Source organism: Engraulis encrasicolus, chromosome 10 (genome assembly GCF_034702125.1).
Source record: "Engraulis encrasicolus isolate BLACKSEA-1 chromosome 10, IST_EnEncr_1.0, whole genome shotgun sequence".
Lineage (NCBI taxonomy): Eukaryota > Metazoa > Chordata > Actinopteri > Clupeiformes > Engraulidae > Engraulis > Engraulis encrasicolus.
The window spans coordinates 44682476-44699142 of NC_085866.1; the positions used below are offsets into that span (position 1 = coordinate 44682476).

Here is a 16667-nt window from a genome sequence, read left to right on the forward strand (position 1 = left end):
CAGACTGCAGGGAAATGGAAAGCACTTGCACAGAGCAAACAAACACATGAAAACACAAACACACACTCACTCTCTTTCACAAACTCGGATATGAGGGCGCACAAGCACACACGCACAAACCGTTCCTTCTTTTTCACGAGAACAAGTACTAAGGCACATACACACACACACACACACACACACACACACACACACACACACACACACACACACACACACACACACACACACACACACACACACACACACACACACACACACACACACACACACACACACACACACACACACACACACACACACTTGTACCCACCCACACACTTTCAAGTGCGTTATAAACAAGTTGTACTGTTGTCTCGTATTAGTAATTTGTTTCCGAGCAACCTAATCAGTGAGAAAAGACACAGAATCACACAAAGATAAATACGGGAGCAAGGTACTTTTTGAGTCATGCACAACAAGCTAAATAAAAAACACTTGTTCGTGAGGAGACCTACCATTTTGTAAGGTCACAGTGTGTTGTTGGGAGATATTCACACAACTTATTAGTAAACAAGTGCTCTAAGCGAAACGTCTGTGAACTATGACTCCACTATTTTGTACACAAGAGCTCACTTCCCTTCCAACTACTATCCACATCATACATTTTTAATTTGAGAAACTCCACCGCATTGTTTTATTACTGTGATAGTTTCTCAGACTCAACTCCCTAGGAGACTTCAGCGGTGGGATAAAGCGCTGCACTCTTTGTGGCTGTACCTTTTCAATAATACAATCCCGTACACCCAACCGGTATCACCAGGACCAAACATGACCCTGTTCATCTATTTTACATTGCTTTGGACAATGCTGCCCAACAATGGCAACACTAAAAGAACAGTTAACTGGACCTGTCCTTGGTAAAACGATCCTTGGGTTCAATCCGAACCACCCTGTCAACAGCAGAAAGGAGGGGGAGAGAGAGAGAGGGAGAGAGAGAGAGAGAGAGAGAGAGAGAGAGAGAGAGAGAGAGAGAGAGAGAGAGAGAGAGAGAGAGAGAGAGAGGGAGGGAGAGAGAGAGAGAGAGAGAGAGAGAGAGAGAGAGAGAGAGAGAGAGATCTTAGATTCTGCTCCCTCCCAGCCAGTCTATTCTTTTTAAGCATGCTTGACCATGCAAGTGAAGGGTCTGAATGAAGTCTTGAGTGAAGGCTTGACAGGGGTGGGTGTCTGTCTGTCTGGGCCGTCGTCTTCTGTAGACGTGTAAGGAGATTGGCTTTTGTGTTGTGGGCTGCAGCCGCCATCAGCACAGCACAGCTCGCCTTGACGGTGTCATTATTCAACACCAGAGCCACGCATGCACACACCCACAGGGACACGTGCGTGCATATACACGCACACGCACGCACACACGCGCCTGCAGACAAGAGCGTGGGCTTTCAGAAGCGGCTGACAGTAATTGCTGATGTCGTTCAGCTCATTATTATTTTCTTTTACCCAGCGTTATCAGGGCCATTTATCGGCCTCTCTGCCTCTCAACAGGCGCTGGAGATGCTTCTGGACGTAATGGCAGCCATGCTGCATGTCATGCCAGAGACGGCACTGAACACCCCTTTGTCTTGGTCTCTGTCTCTCTCTAGGGCCAAGCTGATACACCATAACCAGAAATCACTGACAGAAATCACTGACATTTTTTATCTAATGTGCAACATTATGAGATGATGGACATTGCAGTTCAATCAGCTAGGGTCCGCTTCCTCATATTTATTCACTTTGCTTGAGTGTGCATGCTTTGGCATCTATTGCACCCATGTGTGATTCCCTTTTCTATGTACATTTCTGGTATTCGTGTACAGGCTATTTGGGGCCAATTATTGTCATAGAACTACATTCTATGGAAAATTATGATGCACAAAAAATATGCAAAAATAGTCAGACTTCTCAGGAACTCCTTAGTTACAGTGGTTGTGTCATGAGTATGTCATGTGACTAATCAGCTGACTCCTGTGTTATGGGTGCTGGACAGGCTGCGACCTGAGCAGTGTGAGGACAGGTCTCATGTGTCACACTGTGAGGGGGACATTATACTGTACCTGGTGACTGGGACCCACGCGGATCTCCCCTTGTGTGCTGTTGAGCCGCCTGCAACACAACAGAAGACAACAAGGAAAGGCATTAAAAACACGCAAACAAGCAAATACGAAGCAGCAACACATTGCATCTGCTAATGGTTTGAGGCCTGGTACAATGATATAACCCTAACATCAAGTCTGTGCTTGCATATTTGTTCGTTTTAAGACCAAATGACTGTGTTCAAAACAAATTACATCAGCACAAGCAGGGTTTTTATTTTCAACTGGACAACATCTCTAGTCATTCCTTCCCCTTAGAATGAGCAGAGGAGAAACAAAAAAATATGCATATTTTCCCCTCGCCCTAGACCCAGACAGAATGTGAACACAAAACAAGCACAAGCCAGTGACTTGTGGCACAGGCAAGGAGAGAACAAAGGGGGACTGCAAGCGAGAGTCGGCTCCCAGTAGAAGCTCATTGTTCAGGCAGAATAGAGGAGAGGAGGAGGAGAGACGAGAGGAGAGAAGAGAAGAGAGCGGTACAGTACGGCACCTCACCCCCTCCACCTGCCTGCCACCTCCCTCCCTCCTCCCTCCAAAGGGGGGGATGATATGAGAAGCGGCGGCAGGCACCCGCTGAAATGGCTGCCTTTGCGAAAAGAGGGAGCACGTTGTCATGGCAACCACAATTTAATAACAGTGTTCCCCATCTCCAGCTGCAGTGGATTAAAGAAAATGACAAGACTACCCCCTCCGCCTCCCCTACGACCCCCCCTACTACTACTACCTCTTCTCTCTCTCCCCTTTCCTATACCCCCCCCCCCCCCCCTCATTGCTATGGCAACACAAGAATATTTTTCATATAGTCAAAGGGGGAGAAGGGGACAGAGAGAGAGAGAGAGAGAGAGAGAGAGAGAGAGAGAGAGAGAGAGAGAGAGAGAGAGAGAGAGAGAGAGAGAGAGAGAGAGAGAGAGAGAGAGAGAGAGAGAAGCCCAGAATCTGTCACAATGATTTGCATCCAGAGAAACTCTCACTCCATTCTGCATGCAGGAAGGTGGGGTGGTGGGGGAGCAATGAAAGGGACAGGCGTGTGTGTGTGTGTGTTTGTGAGTGCGTGTGCTGGTGCAACCTGAGGGCCGTGTGCTGGAGCAACCTGGGGGCCGTAAGGCTGAAACCTGACTAGAAAACGGAGACTATGCTCGCCTATGCCCGCCCTGCTGCGTTTCAAGACCTCAAAATCATAAAAAGCCCTCTTCTGGGTGCGTTTCATAAACACCATACTCTTTCTCTGTCTCTCCCACCCACTCCATACCATCTACACTCCTAAACAACCACCATCTTTCGACCAGAACATTCTGGAAACGGGGAAAAGGGTCCATACGGTGGACAGATGCACTGGGCATGAAACTGGGGCTGCAGAAGCTAAGCCCTCCCCTTCCTGAAGAAAGAAATATGTGAGGAAATAAACCAGAACTTAGGCTGGGGGTGGGTTCTCTGGGCTTCACTTTCTGAGGACACAAAAAAAGAGGAAGAGACTTCAGCTTTAGCTTAACTAAACTTTCTCTCCTTCCCCACTAGCCTACATTATGTAGTCTGGCACCTCAGCACAGATGGACGACAGGAACGGACGACACACAACAAAGTCTGTGTCTGAGCTGTCTGTACATAGTCAGTGTAACGTGCAAAGACCAGGTGATGATGTGGACGAGCTGCTGTCAGCTGCGTGTGTGTAGTGTAGTGTAGTGTAGTGTAGTGTAGTGTAGTGTAGTGTAGTGTAGTGTGTGTGTGTGTGTGTGTGTGTGTGTGTAGTGTGTGTGTATGTTGCGTTTGTGACCATGGGGCCTGGGAATCACAGCAGGGCTCCTGTGTCTGCTAGAGGCATTTAGGAAGAGAGAGGAAATGACGGGGCCACTAGGACAGGAGATATGGAGGGATCTACAGGCAGCCAGGAGGGGGGGGGGAGAGAGAGAGAGAGAGAGAGAGAGAGAGAGAGAGAGAGAGAGAGAGAGAGAGAGAGAGAGAGAGAGAGACAGAGACAGAGACAGAGAGAGAATTCTTCTAGGTGGGAGAGAGAAGGCGAGCAAAAACAGATGCATAAAATTTAGGTCAAACAACAAAATCTGATTTTCTCTCTATTCCTTAAAAGTTATACGCTTTAAAAACACTGTAAGATGTCACTTATGACCTAATGGGTCATGTGACTTGTATCTAAGGTTGGGGTGGGTGGGGTATTGATCACTGACTTTGTAATGCCTTTGTTTCCCAGCTTGGGATTTTTTTCATAAATAAAAAAAACAGTGAATCAAAAAAAAAAAAAAAAAAAAAAAAAACACTGTAAGATGAGTGTCATATTTTTGTCAAAGCCAAAATAAATATAAGATAAATCAACATCGGCCATAACACATTAAACTTGAGGCTATCAATCAGCTAGCCTTCAGATGCTGTCCAATTGCGCAATGCGCTGTTTCATATTATGTGCAACCAAGGAATACAACAAACTGTGTCATAAACTTGGTCCCTCTCTGCAGCTTTAAAGTCAATTCATAGATTCTTACCACATCCACTTACAGTCAGTAGATACAATCAGACTACTCAAATACAAATCAGTAGCATTACATGGGTTTTGATAATTATTCACCTCCCGAGCTTTTTTATAAAGGGGGCTACTGTGCCTTTAAGATGGCTGGTACTTCAAACTTGTATGAAACCTAATGGTTTCAAAATATTACCAGGTAACAACATTGTAACATCCATTTCTGCACAACAGATGCAACCTCTGCATTCATTCTCCACACCGTGTTGATGTTTTTTTTTTTTTTTTTTTAAGTAAATCAAGAGACTAGGGAAATGCTACATTTCTGAAACATGTAACTGAAATGGAGTCATGAGGTTTGTACAAGTTACAATGGCAACATGTGAAAGACTAAGAAGCTGAGACAAGCCTGTCCTCCAGATAAGCCTCATTACCTTCGCCAAGGAGGTTATGTTTTCTTCATTCATTCATTCACTAAGTTAGCCACTGTGCTGAACTTGACCTGCTTCAGCAGGAGGCAGTGGGTTAAGCTCCCGGTCTGGGCCACTCATTCCATCAAAGTCAAACATTTATGTGTACATTAAATTACATTATACTACACGAAGCAGACACTTGGGGAAAAAAATGAATATTTAGTATACATTTACAAAGTCTGTCACAAATGTCTAAAAAATATGCATTAAAAACTACTAATGGCATTTGAAAGCCATGACTTACAATCTCCACTCCATTCACATTAAGTATTAAGTTATTGTTATATTACATCAGGAGCCTCTGGATTTTCTAACCTATTTGTGTTAAAAAAAATCTCTACACACATCTTAAAGTGTCAGAAAGATAGGTAGAAGGTATCAAAACTAGCCATTACTGTTAGTAAATGCATAGCTTTGTAAGCTTTAATGTATAACTTGAAATAATAATAATAAAAAATGCTGAGGGGATTTCCACCTTCCACCAGCTCTTACATAGCTAATAATTTGCGCTGCCTTATTAGTTTGCAGTCTACATACATTAGCCTCTTCTAGCTGTCAGTAAGCTAACTTTGAGAAAAGTCTCGTCAGGCTTTTTTTCTGAATGAATGAAGCATCCAATCCACTGCAAATAGCCAGCCTACCATTTAACTCGACCACGAGAACAGTAATCAAGGCAGACCCCGCCCCTTTCACCAATGTCAACCAATCCTGACATGACAGTAACACTGTCATAACATTGCATAAATACAGTGAAAGGCTCAAACTTTTCCTCATCATAACGCTCGCGCAAAGAATGCAACTTCAACTGGAGTCACCATGCTTCTTTCACAGACAGCAATAACGTGCACAGAGCGCCAGGACCCCTCAAACGCCATGTCACTTCAATTGTAAACACGAGAACACAGTACAGCAAAATGGAGTCCACAAGAGCACACTTTCTCTTTCTGTCAGAACGACATGTATTAAAAAGTTGTTTTATCAACTATACAAGTCGCTACAACATCGCTACATGCAACAATGTGCTGCGGTTACACATCTGAATGAATACATTGTAGCGGCACTTGGAAAGGCAACATTAACCAGGCAAATTCCACCAAGACACTTCGCCGGAGATATTCTTCAATACTACAACGCAGCGAATACCGATTTTATTAATGATATGCGGGAGACATTCATTTCACATAACGTCTTATGTCACTGACAACGACGTTATGATACTCGGGCAAAAAATAAAATCATAAAGGTAAACACGTCAGCGAGTGCAAAAGAGCCAGACAGCGGCAAGTAGAGCGCAGATTTACAGCTTAACAGGTGAAGCCGAGTGTGCAAACCTACCTTCGCGGACTGAACAAGTCGTCCATTATGTAGCCGAAGCGTTTTAAATTTTGACAATTCACCGGCTGTGAACGTTTACACAAAATTCTTCCCTCGCACCTATTTCTAGGTACTCAAAATGGAGGCACAGGCAGGCGATCGCTCGGTAAGATTTTCACTGAGCTTGAGCTGTGACCTCAGCCTTCACGCACGGCGTAGAGTTCCCGTTCCGACAGACACAACTGAGCATGTGCCACGACCTTACACACAGACACACGCTGGAAACGCAATCCATCTCCACCGCACGTCTGCTCCATAAACAAGGCCGAGTCGCGAGGTTGCTGACGCCCCGTACAGCATACCAAACAAGCGGAGCAGCGAGGGAGACAGCCGGAGCGGGTGATAGACTGTGATTGAGTGGGGCCCCGCTAAAGGGGGATCGCGCCAGGCAGCGGCGGCGCTGAAATAGCAGCGACTGTGCAAGCCCCCAGATGCCCCAGCCCCTCTTTCCCCCCTTTTCATGATTTCCAAAGGAAGAAATGGAAATCCTTTATTATCAGCTCACATGACTGTTGTGCCAGCCCTCTGTAATGGCTTTTCGGGGGAACATTTTCTCCAGCAAGCCCGTATGCTACGAGCTGCTTTTTTTCTCTCATTTCTACCTGCCTTTAATGTATGCAATACTAAAGGAGATATATTCTATAGTCTGCAAAGAAATGTCTTTGGCACTAAATTCAGCAGGCACAATTTCTCCCATTTAATTGTACCAGTTTAATATTTCACTTCTAAGCCGAGGGCATGTGAAAGGTTTTAATAGCCTACAGCAGGGGTGCTCAGACTTTTTCAACATGTGAGCTACTTATTGAAATGGAAGTGATCTACTGGGGGTTCGGGGGAGAACATTTGAAAATACAGCTGTTAGAAATGCAATTTTAACACAATATGAAAATGTATTTGTAGGCCTATATAGGCCTACACATCAATAATAATGAAAGGTGAATCAGCGGTGAATAACAACCTCATACAGACCTTATTTAGGCCTACTGTAAATTACGCCTGTTTTTGATCACAAAGGGAGACCATAGTAGGCTATCAAGTTTATGATAAATGTAATTTTCATAAATGAACATAATATTAATGAAGTTATTGATGTGCCCTCTTGGTTTTTGGACAGATTTTATGTAATCCCCTTTTCACTTTAATATGAGTGCAGAGCTATTTCTCCCTCCCTGAAGTGTTATTTCATGTGTGCATGCTTGCTGTCACCTATTTGAAGGGTTGTTGGTTTGGGATTTCGTGGAGGACTTTTTTAATGCCGCTGTGAGAAGTAGACAGAACAGCGGTTTGCGGGCGTTTGGCGTTTTCACGTGGATGATATTGTCTTCGTGGACGTTACAGACATCCCTAGTTCCAAAAAATAAACAAGGAGACATCTACTGAATGGACCGAAAATCGCGCTCTCTGTCTAGCGGCCGCGCTGAACAGACCATTTGAAAAGACGCGCCTGCACTCAGGTTAAACAGGCACACATCATTCACTCTCCCCTCGCACGCGTGCCTATGAAATCTAATCGAAGTAGCCAACTCCACGCTCAATGCGGGAGTTGCATCTTGCCTGCACTTCTCAGAGCATTGTTTAAAAGGGGGGGGGGGGGAGGAGGAGATTGCCGGTGTTCGGGCGGTTGTTTTCTTCTCTGGCTGTTTCTTTTGAGCGGTGACGCTGCCTGTAGGCTACTAACTGAACATATAGCGCACGGTATCGGCAAACGTCTCGTGCCGTCCTATTTTTTTGTGCTCCGATGTTATGACTTATGAAGAGTTTGAGTGTGGCGCTTGACAGTTATCCTCCTTATCTGAAGACGTCGTTGTGTTTATGGTAGGCTAGGCTATTTACAGTGTAGGGCAGTGTAGACGCCTGGAGTTAGCCTGTCAGATCCTGGGTATCCATAGGGAACTTTTTTTTTTTTTTTCTTAAGTGTCCTCCTACGATCTACCAATACTGCCTCCACGATCGACTGGTCCTATATCGACCTATTGAGCACCCCTGGCCTACAGTCTGAAAAAATTATCCAGACCATATATATAACATGACTCTTTTACAATGTCCATTGTATGATGTTAAACTAAAGACATGTACTATTTCAGAGATTACCCGATTTATCTCTATAAAAAGACATGGGGCAAAACCTACAGGTTCAAATCTCTAGATGAGCCTCAGATGAGGGTCAATCTTGGTTTTAAAGTTTAAATAGTTCACATAGACTGCAGCTCATCGGATCACTGATGGGAGAGGTTTGCGAAGCTGCTTATGCAGATGGTTGTGTGTGCACAGGTAACAAATCAGTCAGGTGTGCAGCATGTTGGGTGAACGAGAACCGGTACATTTGTGGCGATACATCTCATGCTGAAATCAACGCAATTCACAGCCAGAAGATGTATGTTTCAGAGGAAAATAATAACTGGGAAATGTAACCAGTTATGTAATGTCATGTAATTTGTTTATCTTGGTCTCAAGAGAGATGAACAGACCAAGGATATGGATCACTGGAACCATGTCGTGTGGTCTGATGAGACCAAGATAAACAAATTTGCTTTAGATGGTGTTAAGCATGTGTGGTGGTAAACAAGTGAATTTTACCAAAAAAGTGCATCATCTGGCTAGTCAAGCATTGTAGTGGGACTGACATCATTTGGGGATGTATGAATGCCGTCAACATTGGAAATCTGAATTACATCTAAAGAAGTATGCATGTCAACATGCACTGTGACTACGGAAGCAGACCATGATACTCTCCATTGGATTTCATTCAAAACTCACACCCATCTATTTTAGCCAGGTGCAGACTCAAAATGTACAATTTCAATATACTGAAAGGTTGAAACACACCGATGATCTCCCTTTTAATCCCTTTTCATTTCGAAATGAAAAAATGAATGTAGTTGCTGCCAAATGTGGTTCTATAAAGTATTAAGCAAAGGCTGTGAATTTCTTTGTTTTTTATTTTTCTATTAAATTTTCAAAACAGTCAAGACAACTTGTTTTTCACATGGTCATAATGGAATAATTTGTGTAGGATTTTGACAACAGAGATTCATTTGTAGCATTTGGAATAAGGCTGTAAGATAATTCAGTGTCACTGAAGAAGGCTCTGTGCAGCCGACACGTCTGTCATGTCAGTCCCTGCAATGTTAAAATTAAAAGAAAACAACAAGAAAGAAGAAAAATTGAGTGTGACCCATTTCACCTTGTGAATAAATATTGGACACAAAAATGTACAACTTCAGTACCAACTCCAACCAATAAGTGAAGTTAAAAAAAGATCTGCAAACCATATTCCTCCAATAAGTAATAGCAAGAAGTCGCTATTATATTTCAGTATCACCACCCTATTGAAAAGCTGAGAGTGCAGCACATCTGGTTGCAATAGGCGGGGAGGGGAGAGAAGCATAGACAGGGGCACAGAGTGCATTCAAACTCTAATGGCTACTTTAATATTGGCCACATTTGGAGGCAGCTCGGCGCGCAGAGATCCTTTTAAAAAAAAGAAAATACTGTTCAAGAAACGCCATGCCAATACACATTTCAGCTTTCATGAGTACGGCGCGCTCAGACAAACACAAACCCAGTGACCCTCAAAAAAGGGCTGCTTGACGGTGGAATGGTTCTCTTAACAGCTGCAATATGTGTGGAGAAAAGGGGCCAGTCATCCGCCCTCCCGAAAAATATAAACTACAACAATGTGGGTGTAAATAGACATTGGCACAGCAAGATGGTGAATTCCAAGACAAGAGTAGGCCATCAAAATTACAGCACTACATTGAGATGGCACCTGCAACCTTATAGAAATCAAACCATCAAACCTACAAAGACTGGTGCACACACAGACATGTAACAACTTGCAAAAATGACCGCATTCACAAAACGACACAATGCCACCGCTAAAGCAACAAAGGAGGCAAAGGAATGTCAGCAACAGTGAAACTTTCTCAAACACAAGTTGCATACTACAACCTGTGCTGACCTTTTCAGTTGTGCAAAAGTAAATGTCAAAACGGTTCCCCTTTACAACGCGACAGATGTCTGTGGCTATGTGTGCTCACATAATGATGGGCCAGCGGTTCAGGTGTCAAGCAAGTAAAGTCAGGCTGCACATCACACTGTAGGCTAGGAGCAAGACTGAAACTAAAACAGATATCCTCATGTTTTTTAGTTTGCCTGATGAAGACCTAGTCTGGTCGAAACATTGCGCTCATGTTTTTATAACAAAATGCGGGCAAGACAAGCAGTGTTTTTTTTCCACACTTTATACCAGTGCTACAGGTGCACAGGCTGGGACTGGGCAGTCTCCACAGCCGGACGTGTCTGCGGATATGAGGTCTGGCTCGCGTGGTACAGTACACAAAAACAACCTCCCTAGCTGTGACGGGTTGCATTTCCTTTCTGTGGAATGTTTAGTTGGTAAACAGAAAAAAAATCCTCAAAAATATTCTCACTAGATCTTGTTCCCAGAAGCTGACGAATGCTGTGGTCTAACTTGCTATAACATTGCCAAGGAAGCTGGACAGACAACTGTTTGTTTCACAGGGTATCAATAACACAGGGAACACGGTTACATAACCACCAACTCAAAGACTGATTAGTAGCCGTTTTATAAGAAATATTGTTCACATAATATTATTAATTATTAATACTACCACAAATTTATTAGCACCAATTAAAGACTGAAAAATGAGGAAAGAACTGTTTTTACTGTTTGTACTTTGAATGATCTGGCACAGCTGTGCAAGCACTGTTTTGTCCAACTCTACTTACATGCCTGAAAAATGAAGCTGCCAAGGATTAGCCAACCTCACAAAAGGACCACCGCAATTCAGATATCAAATCCAAATGCAGCCAATTATATAGAGAAGCAAGGGAATTAGAGCCTGAAAAGACAACAAGGCACTCAGCCCAGCAAGACATGTTCTTGCTGAATGACAAACTATTTCTCTTTTTTTGTTCATCAGATTAAAAGACTACTACCCACCGTACGCACGCGCGCGCACGCACACACACACACAGAAGCCCCAACATGCTGCAATCATACCATGTCCCAAACGCAAGCCTATATTCTGAAAACTTTTTGCATAAAGCGGTAAGATAGCTGCCCTCACAGAGTGCGGCATCAAGCAGAGACATCTGAGAGCGGGGCCCATCTCCAGTACCTCTCCACTTTCAGTGACCTCACTATCTTGATCTGCTGCGTAGGAACACTACGCACACATCCTGCCACGTAAACTAATGGATCTCCATCCAGCCAAGCCATCACAGAGAGGAGGAGAGAAGAGAAGAGATGGGACGGGATGGGAGGATGACAAGGAAAGGAAAGAGAGGGAAAGAGAGCACGGGGACAGAGAGAAGGAAAGAGCATGGAAGAGAGGACAAAAGAAGAGGGTGGAACAGAGGAGAGGACAGGCAGGGAGAAGAAAACAGCTCAGGAGACAGCAAAGGAGATGGAGATGGAGGTATCTATGTTCGTGACTTTGTCTGCAGACGAGGAGCCGCGCCAGCAGCATGTGTTTAGCATTAAGGAGCTGCCGGCTGCGTGGCCTCTTAAATGAAGTGAGAAAAAGGCTGCAGAACAGTGAAAGTGAATTTATCACCCAATACTTCCCTTGCCAAGGCCAGAAATGTAAAATAATAAAAGACATTGGCGCTGGATGATAAACAGCCAAAGGGGAGCGAGCGAGCCGAACAATAGATCCAAATAACCTTATTTCACTCCAGCACAAAACAGAGGCCCTCGGCTCGGCAGCTGGTGTCTGTGTGTATGTACGTGCGAGCAAGTCTGCAGAACACGCACACCCAAAAACAAAAAAAGTGTGTTCCGAGGAAATCATTCAATCCGCTTCGAACCCTAGCGGGCTGTCAGCCAGGGGAGTTTTGTAACAAAGCTCGTCAAGGAAAAGGGCCCGATCAGCTCACCTGTACACACCTGGGTGACGGGGAAAATTAATACTAGTTGGCTTTCAAGCAACCGACAGGTACCATCTAGCAATACCGTGTGTGCTCCAACACCAACCACAACATTTCTCTGTAATACAAGAACAGTTGGCAGTAAACTAGTGATGAATGCAATGCAACAGAGCAACAGATTCACTGCAGAGAAATGTAAACAGATTGAGTTTCCACAATCCAATCAAAGATGAAACGCTGAAAACAAGACCATTAGGCAAAGACTGAGAGAACCGGAGAAACGCACAATAACAAAAGACAAAAAGGCACCCAGGAATTTGCCACGGCTACTGAATGGAAGCAATAGCAGCACAGATCGCTAGAAGTGTAGACAGTGCAGTTTTTCCGCCCCCTCTTCCCCCTCGCTTCCAACCCTTCCCCCTCCCCAGAGGTTTTTGATGACACAGAGCCATCTCATTGAAGACCCAGTGAATAAAGCATGGCAGAGGATCATTTATCACTGACACACACACACACACACACACACACACACACACACACACACACACACACACACACACACACACACACACACACACACAGCACACACACACACACACACACACACACACACACACACACACACACACACACACACACACACACACACACACACACACACACACACACCATGGTGGTAATGCCACACAGCGCTGCAAGTCCAACCCCTCTCCTCATGCGACAGTGACAGTGGTGGCCTTGCCGGATGGAGGGGAGGAGAGAGGGAGGGAGGGAAAGAGAGAAAGAAAAAGAAAGCAGAGGGGGAGGAAAAGAAAACCTGCTGATGCGGGCCGTATCAAAGCACGGGTCAGGGGATGGGGTGGCCCCAGAGTGTGTGTTTACAACTTCCACAACAAACCGCAGCCCCCACCACCACTACCGCCACCCCCCTTCTCTACTCTCCATTCATAGACTCGGACGGGGAAGAAAGTCCATTCAAGCCCAGCAGCCTCATGTGGGTGAGATAAGATTAGCCCACAGTTACTTAAGGGAGTCTAGAGAACAGGGTGGGCTGTTTGGTTGGTTAGGGGCTATTTTCTTAGCGAAAGGGGAGTAAGGAATAATCGAGGGAAAGACGTGACAATGTTATCCACTATCCATGCCAGGGGATAATGAGGCAGAACAAACGTTCATCTGGTGTCTATAGGGAAGCTACTGTATATGCTAAGGTGAGGGGATAAGGTTGGGCATGGATGAGTGCATGGGGGGGAACAGCAAGGGATTATCCTTGTCCCACCTGGTGCAAGCTGCCAGTACTGCTACATCGAATTACTTGTTCAAGTCAGTCTCACCAACCTGACCATTCTGGATATTCTTTGCCAGAAATATGGGGTACCAAAGCAAAAAGAGCACTATACACACTCACACAAGTCATTCAAAATCACTGGTCTCTGACTGGTTGCAGCTTTGTCCAGTAGTAAGCCAAGCCAGTTGAAAGACACCCGGTTCTCCCTGCTTATGTCAACTTCCTGTCCATGGGTACATAGTTGTTAGCAGTTAGCAACATTAGCAACTACCCATGGGAAATTGCATTGCAACCAACAAAGAAGCTACAGTAGTTAGCGACTACACTTTCGGGAACTGCACCCCATGTGAGGTTTACCAGACAAAACAATGTCAGCCAGCTTGCTGCCACAGCCACGCCAGTACAGGTCAGCAGGAGACAACAAACTGAGGTGAAGATAGAGGTGTTGGGCCTTACCGTGTCTCTGGGTTGTATCCCAAGATATAGAAGAAGGAGTCGATGCGGGCCTTGAACTCCCGGGCGGCGAAGATGTCGGAAAAGTGGGTGATGTTACATTTCCCCCTGCACCGCAACCACAAAACAAAAAACAACAATAAAAGAGCCGGTTATTTATTTAAGCATAAAAAGAAAACAGAAAAATAGTACAAGTCAATGTTATATGTCCACTTGCAGATAAACAACTCTCTACCAGGGAGCGGTGAGAGGGCAGTTCAAAGAACTCTACCTGAGGAATGTGTGTGAGTGCTTTGTTGTGGCAGCCTCTTGTGAGGTGTTGTGTTATGGTGTGTGTGTGTGTGTGTGTCTGTGTGTGTGAGAGAGAGAGTACAGGTGTGTGTGTGTGTGTGTGTGTGTGTGTGTGTGTGTGTGTGTGTGTGTGTGTGTGTGTGCGTGCGTGCGCGCCTGTTAGGTGAGTCTGTGTGTCTGTGTGTGTTGTGTGTCTTTCAGGTGTGTGTGATTGTTGTGTTGTGTGTGTTTATGTGTCGGGGCAGGAACCGGAGGGGAGAAGCTGTCTCTATATTTCCATGTCTCCCTCTCTCTCTCTCTCTCTCTGCGAGTCATCTCATCTCCTCACTGGCAGCAGCCGGAGCAGCAGGTCTCCAGTGTACTCTAACTTACATTCCTCTCCACACACACACACACACAGTAGATAGATAGAGCTCCAGCTCCAGTGCAGATAAAAGATGAATGCCTTGCACCACACACACTCAAGGACACCAACAAACACACTCACACAGGCACATAAACACACACAGACACGCGCGTACATATACACTCACGCATGCACGCACGCATGCAGTCACGCACGCACACTCGAAAAAGCACATCGTGTTCCTCCTGCAAGCACTGCAGAGCTCCATCTTGATAGCATTTTGTATTCTGTTACATTTTTCTGCTCACTCTTAAGCCCGGTGCCTGCCTGCCTGCCTGCCTGCCTGCCTGCCTACTTCCCTTCTCTCTCTCATACACACACACTCTCTCTCTCTCTCTTTTTTCCCCCATTCTCTCCCCCTCATTCTCTTCCTTTTCTGCTTCTTTTTCTTCTTTAAAAAGTGTCTGGGCCTATCAAAATAATAGGCATCACAGCGGCCCGGGAGCCCAGTGGAGACACAATACACCTCGCTCCCGCCAGATAAAAGGAGCCCTGAGTGTGTGTGTGTGTGTGTGTGTGTGTGTGTGTGTGGGTATGACTTTGCCATTACACCATCCCTCTGGAATTCAGGCGAAGTTGATCTAAAGCCCCGTAATAAGTCAAATCAAAGGGGGGTGTGGAGGGTAAAGGGGTGAGGGGGTATGAGTGGTATAAGGGCTAGGGGGCGCGCGGGGGGGGCCTGGTTCAGTGGCGGCGGTGGCTGCAGAGGTTGTGGCTAATTTGCCCTGAAATCAGCAGGTCCAGGGATATGGCTTTTGAATGCCGCCACCACCACCACTAGTGCTGCTGCTGCTGCTGCTATTGCCTGCCTGCTTTGGTTTCGGTGGTGCTTCCAGATGGTTTGAGTTAAGGAAAAGCAAAAAAAGATGGAAAGAAGGAAAGGGGATAGAGAAGGAAAGGGAGGTAGAGCGGGAGGGAGGGAGGGAGGCAGGCAGGAAAAGACAGATGAAGATGAAAAAAGGCATACAAGTGGGGGGAGCAGATCTGGTTTCAGGAGCCAGACAATAACTAAGCCAGTCCCCCCCTACCTATTTCTCTTTTAGTGAGCTCAAGAACACAGAGAGAGAAGCCGAGAGTAGACAGACACTTTCCATGTGCAGCAGGGAAAAGCTGCTGTGAGATGATGATGATGGTCAGGAAAACGGCTTTACCTCCTGGCTTTAGATCCCATCTAAGCCATCTCTAGAAAGGTAAGACTAGCTGGAGGCCCTGTCAAAATGTTCCACACTCACATCACCTGTCACAGCATTTTATATAACGCTTTCTAAGCCAGACTCTCTTTGTGTGCCAGACTACATCGTTGCCAAAAGTATATCTGAGATGAATGCATTGTTAAGTGCAGTTCAAACTGATAAGCAAATACACAATACCGTATTAATGTGTGTGCAGAAGAGTGAGTAAGCCTGCACACCTGTATAACGCTGCTGCTTCTGCTGCTGTGTGCAAGTTTGTTTTCTGGGTGTGTACATGTGCTTATTTGTACATTGTTGTGTGAGTGTGGATCTAGGCGTGTGTGTGTGCGCGGTGTTACTTAAGGGCAGCAGCATGGTAGGTGACCACATACCGGTAATCTAGGTGTGTGTGTGTGTGTGTCTGTGTGTGTGTGTGTGTGTGTGTGTGTGTGTGCGTGTGTGTGAGAACGTGTCTGTGGTGTTACCTGAGGGCAGCAGCATGGTAGGTGTCCACATAGGCTAGTGTGTGTGTGAGCGTGTGTGTGTGTGTGTTTGTGTATGTGTGTGTGTGTGTGTGTGTGTGTGTGTGTGTGTGTGTGTGTGTGTGTGTGCGTGGTTACCTGAGGGCAGCAGCATGGTAGGTGTCCACATAGTCGGAGATGAAGAGCTCTCTGCTCTTGACCACGGGGTCAGTGATCACCAGCTCTCGACCAGAGTCTAAAGGAGAACACACACAG

At 45.5% G+C, this 16667-nt stretch overlaps 1 protein-coding gene across 11 annotated transcripts in view; it reads right to left on the bottom strand.

The window, feature by feature from the left end:
- Window positions 1-16667, bottom strand: part of rerea (arginine-glutamic acid dipeptide (RE) repeats a) — a 260930-nt gene that overhangs the window by 50876 nt on the left and 193387 nt on the right. For 7 of the 11 annotated variants that reach the window (XM_063209003.1, XM_063209002.1, XM_063209001.1 and 4 more), the window contains 3 exons: window positions 16551-16647; window positions 14065-14169; window positions 2070-2118 (listed from right to left, as the gene is read on the bottom strand). In XM_063209003.1, coding sequence (XP_063065073.1) covers window positions 2070-2118; window positions 14065-14169; window positions 16551-16647 — 251 coding nt within the window. Of the gene's footprint in view, window positions 1-2069; window positions 2119-6389; window positions 6791-14064; window positions 14170-16415; window positions 16433-16550; window positions 16648-16667 lie in introns of those variants that run through there. The other 4 variants (XM_063209008.1, XM_063209007.1, XM_063209004.1 and 1 more) reach the window with 2 other exon arrangements.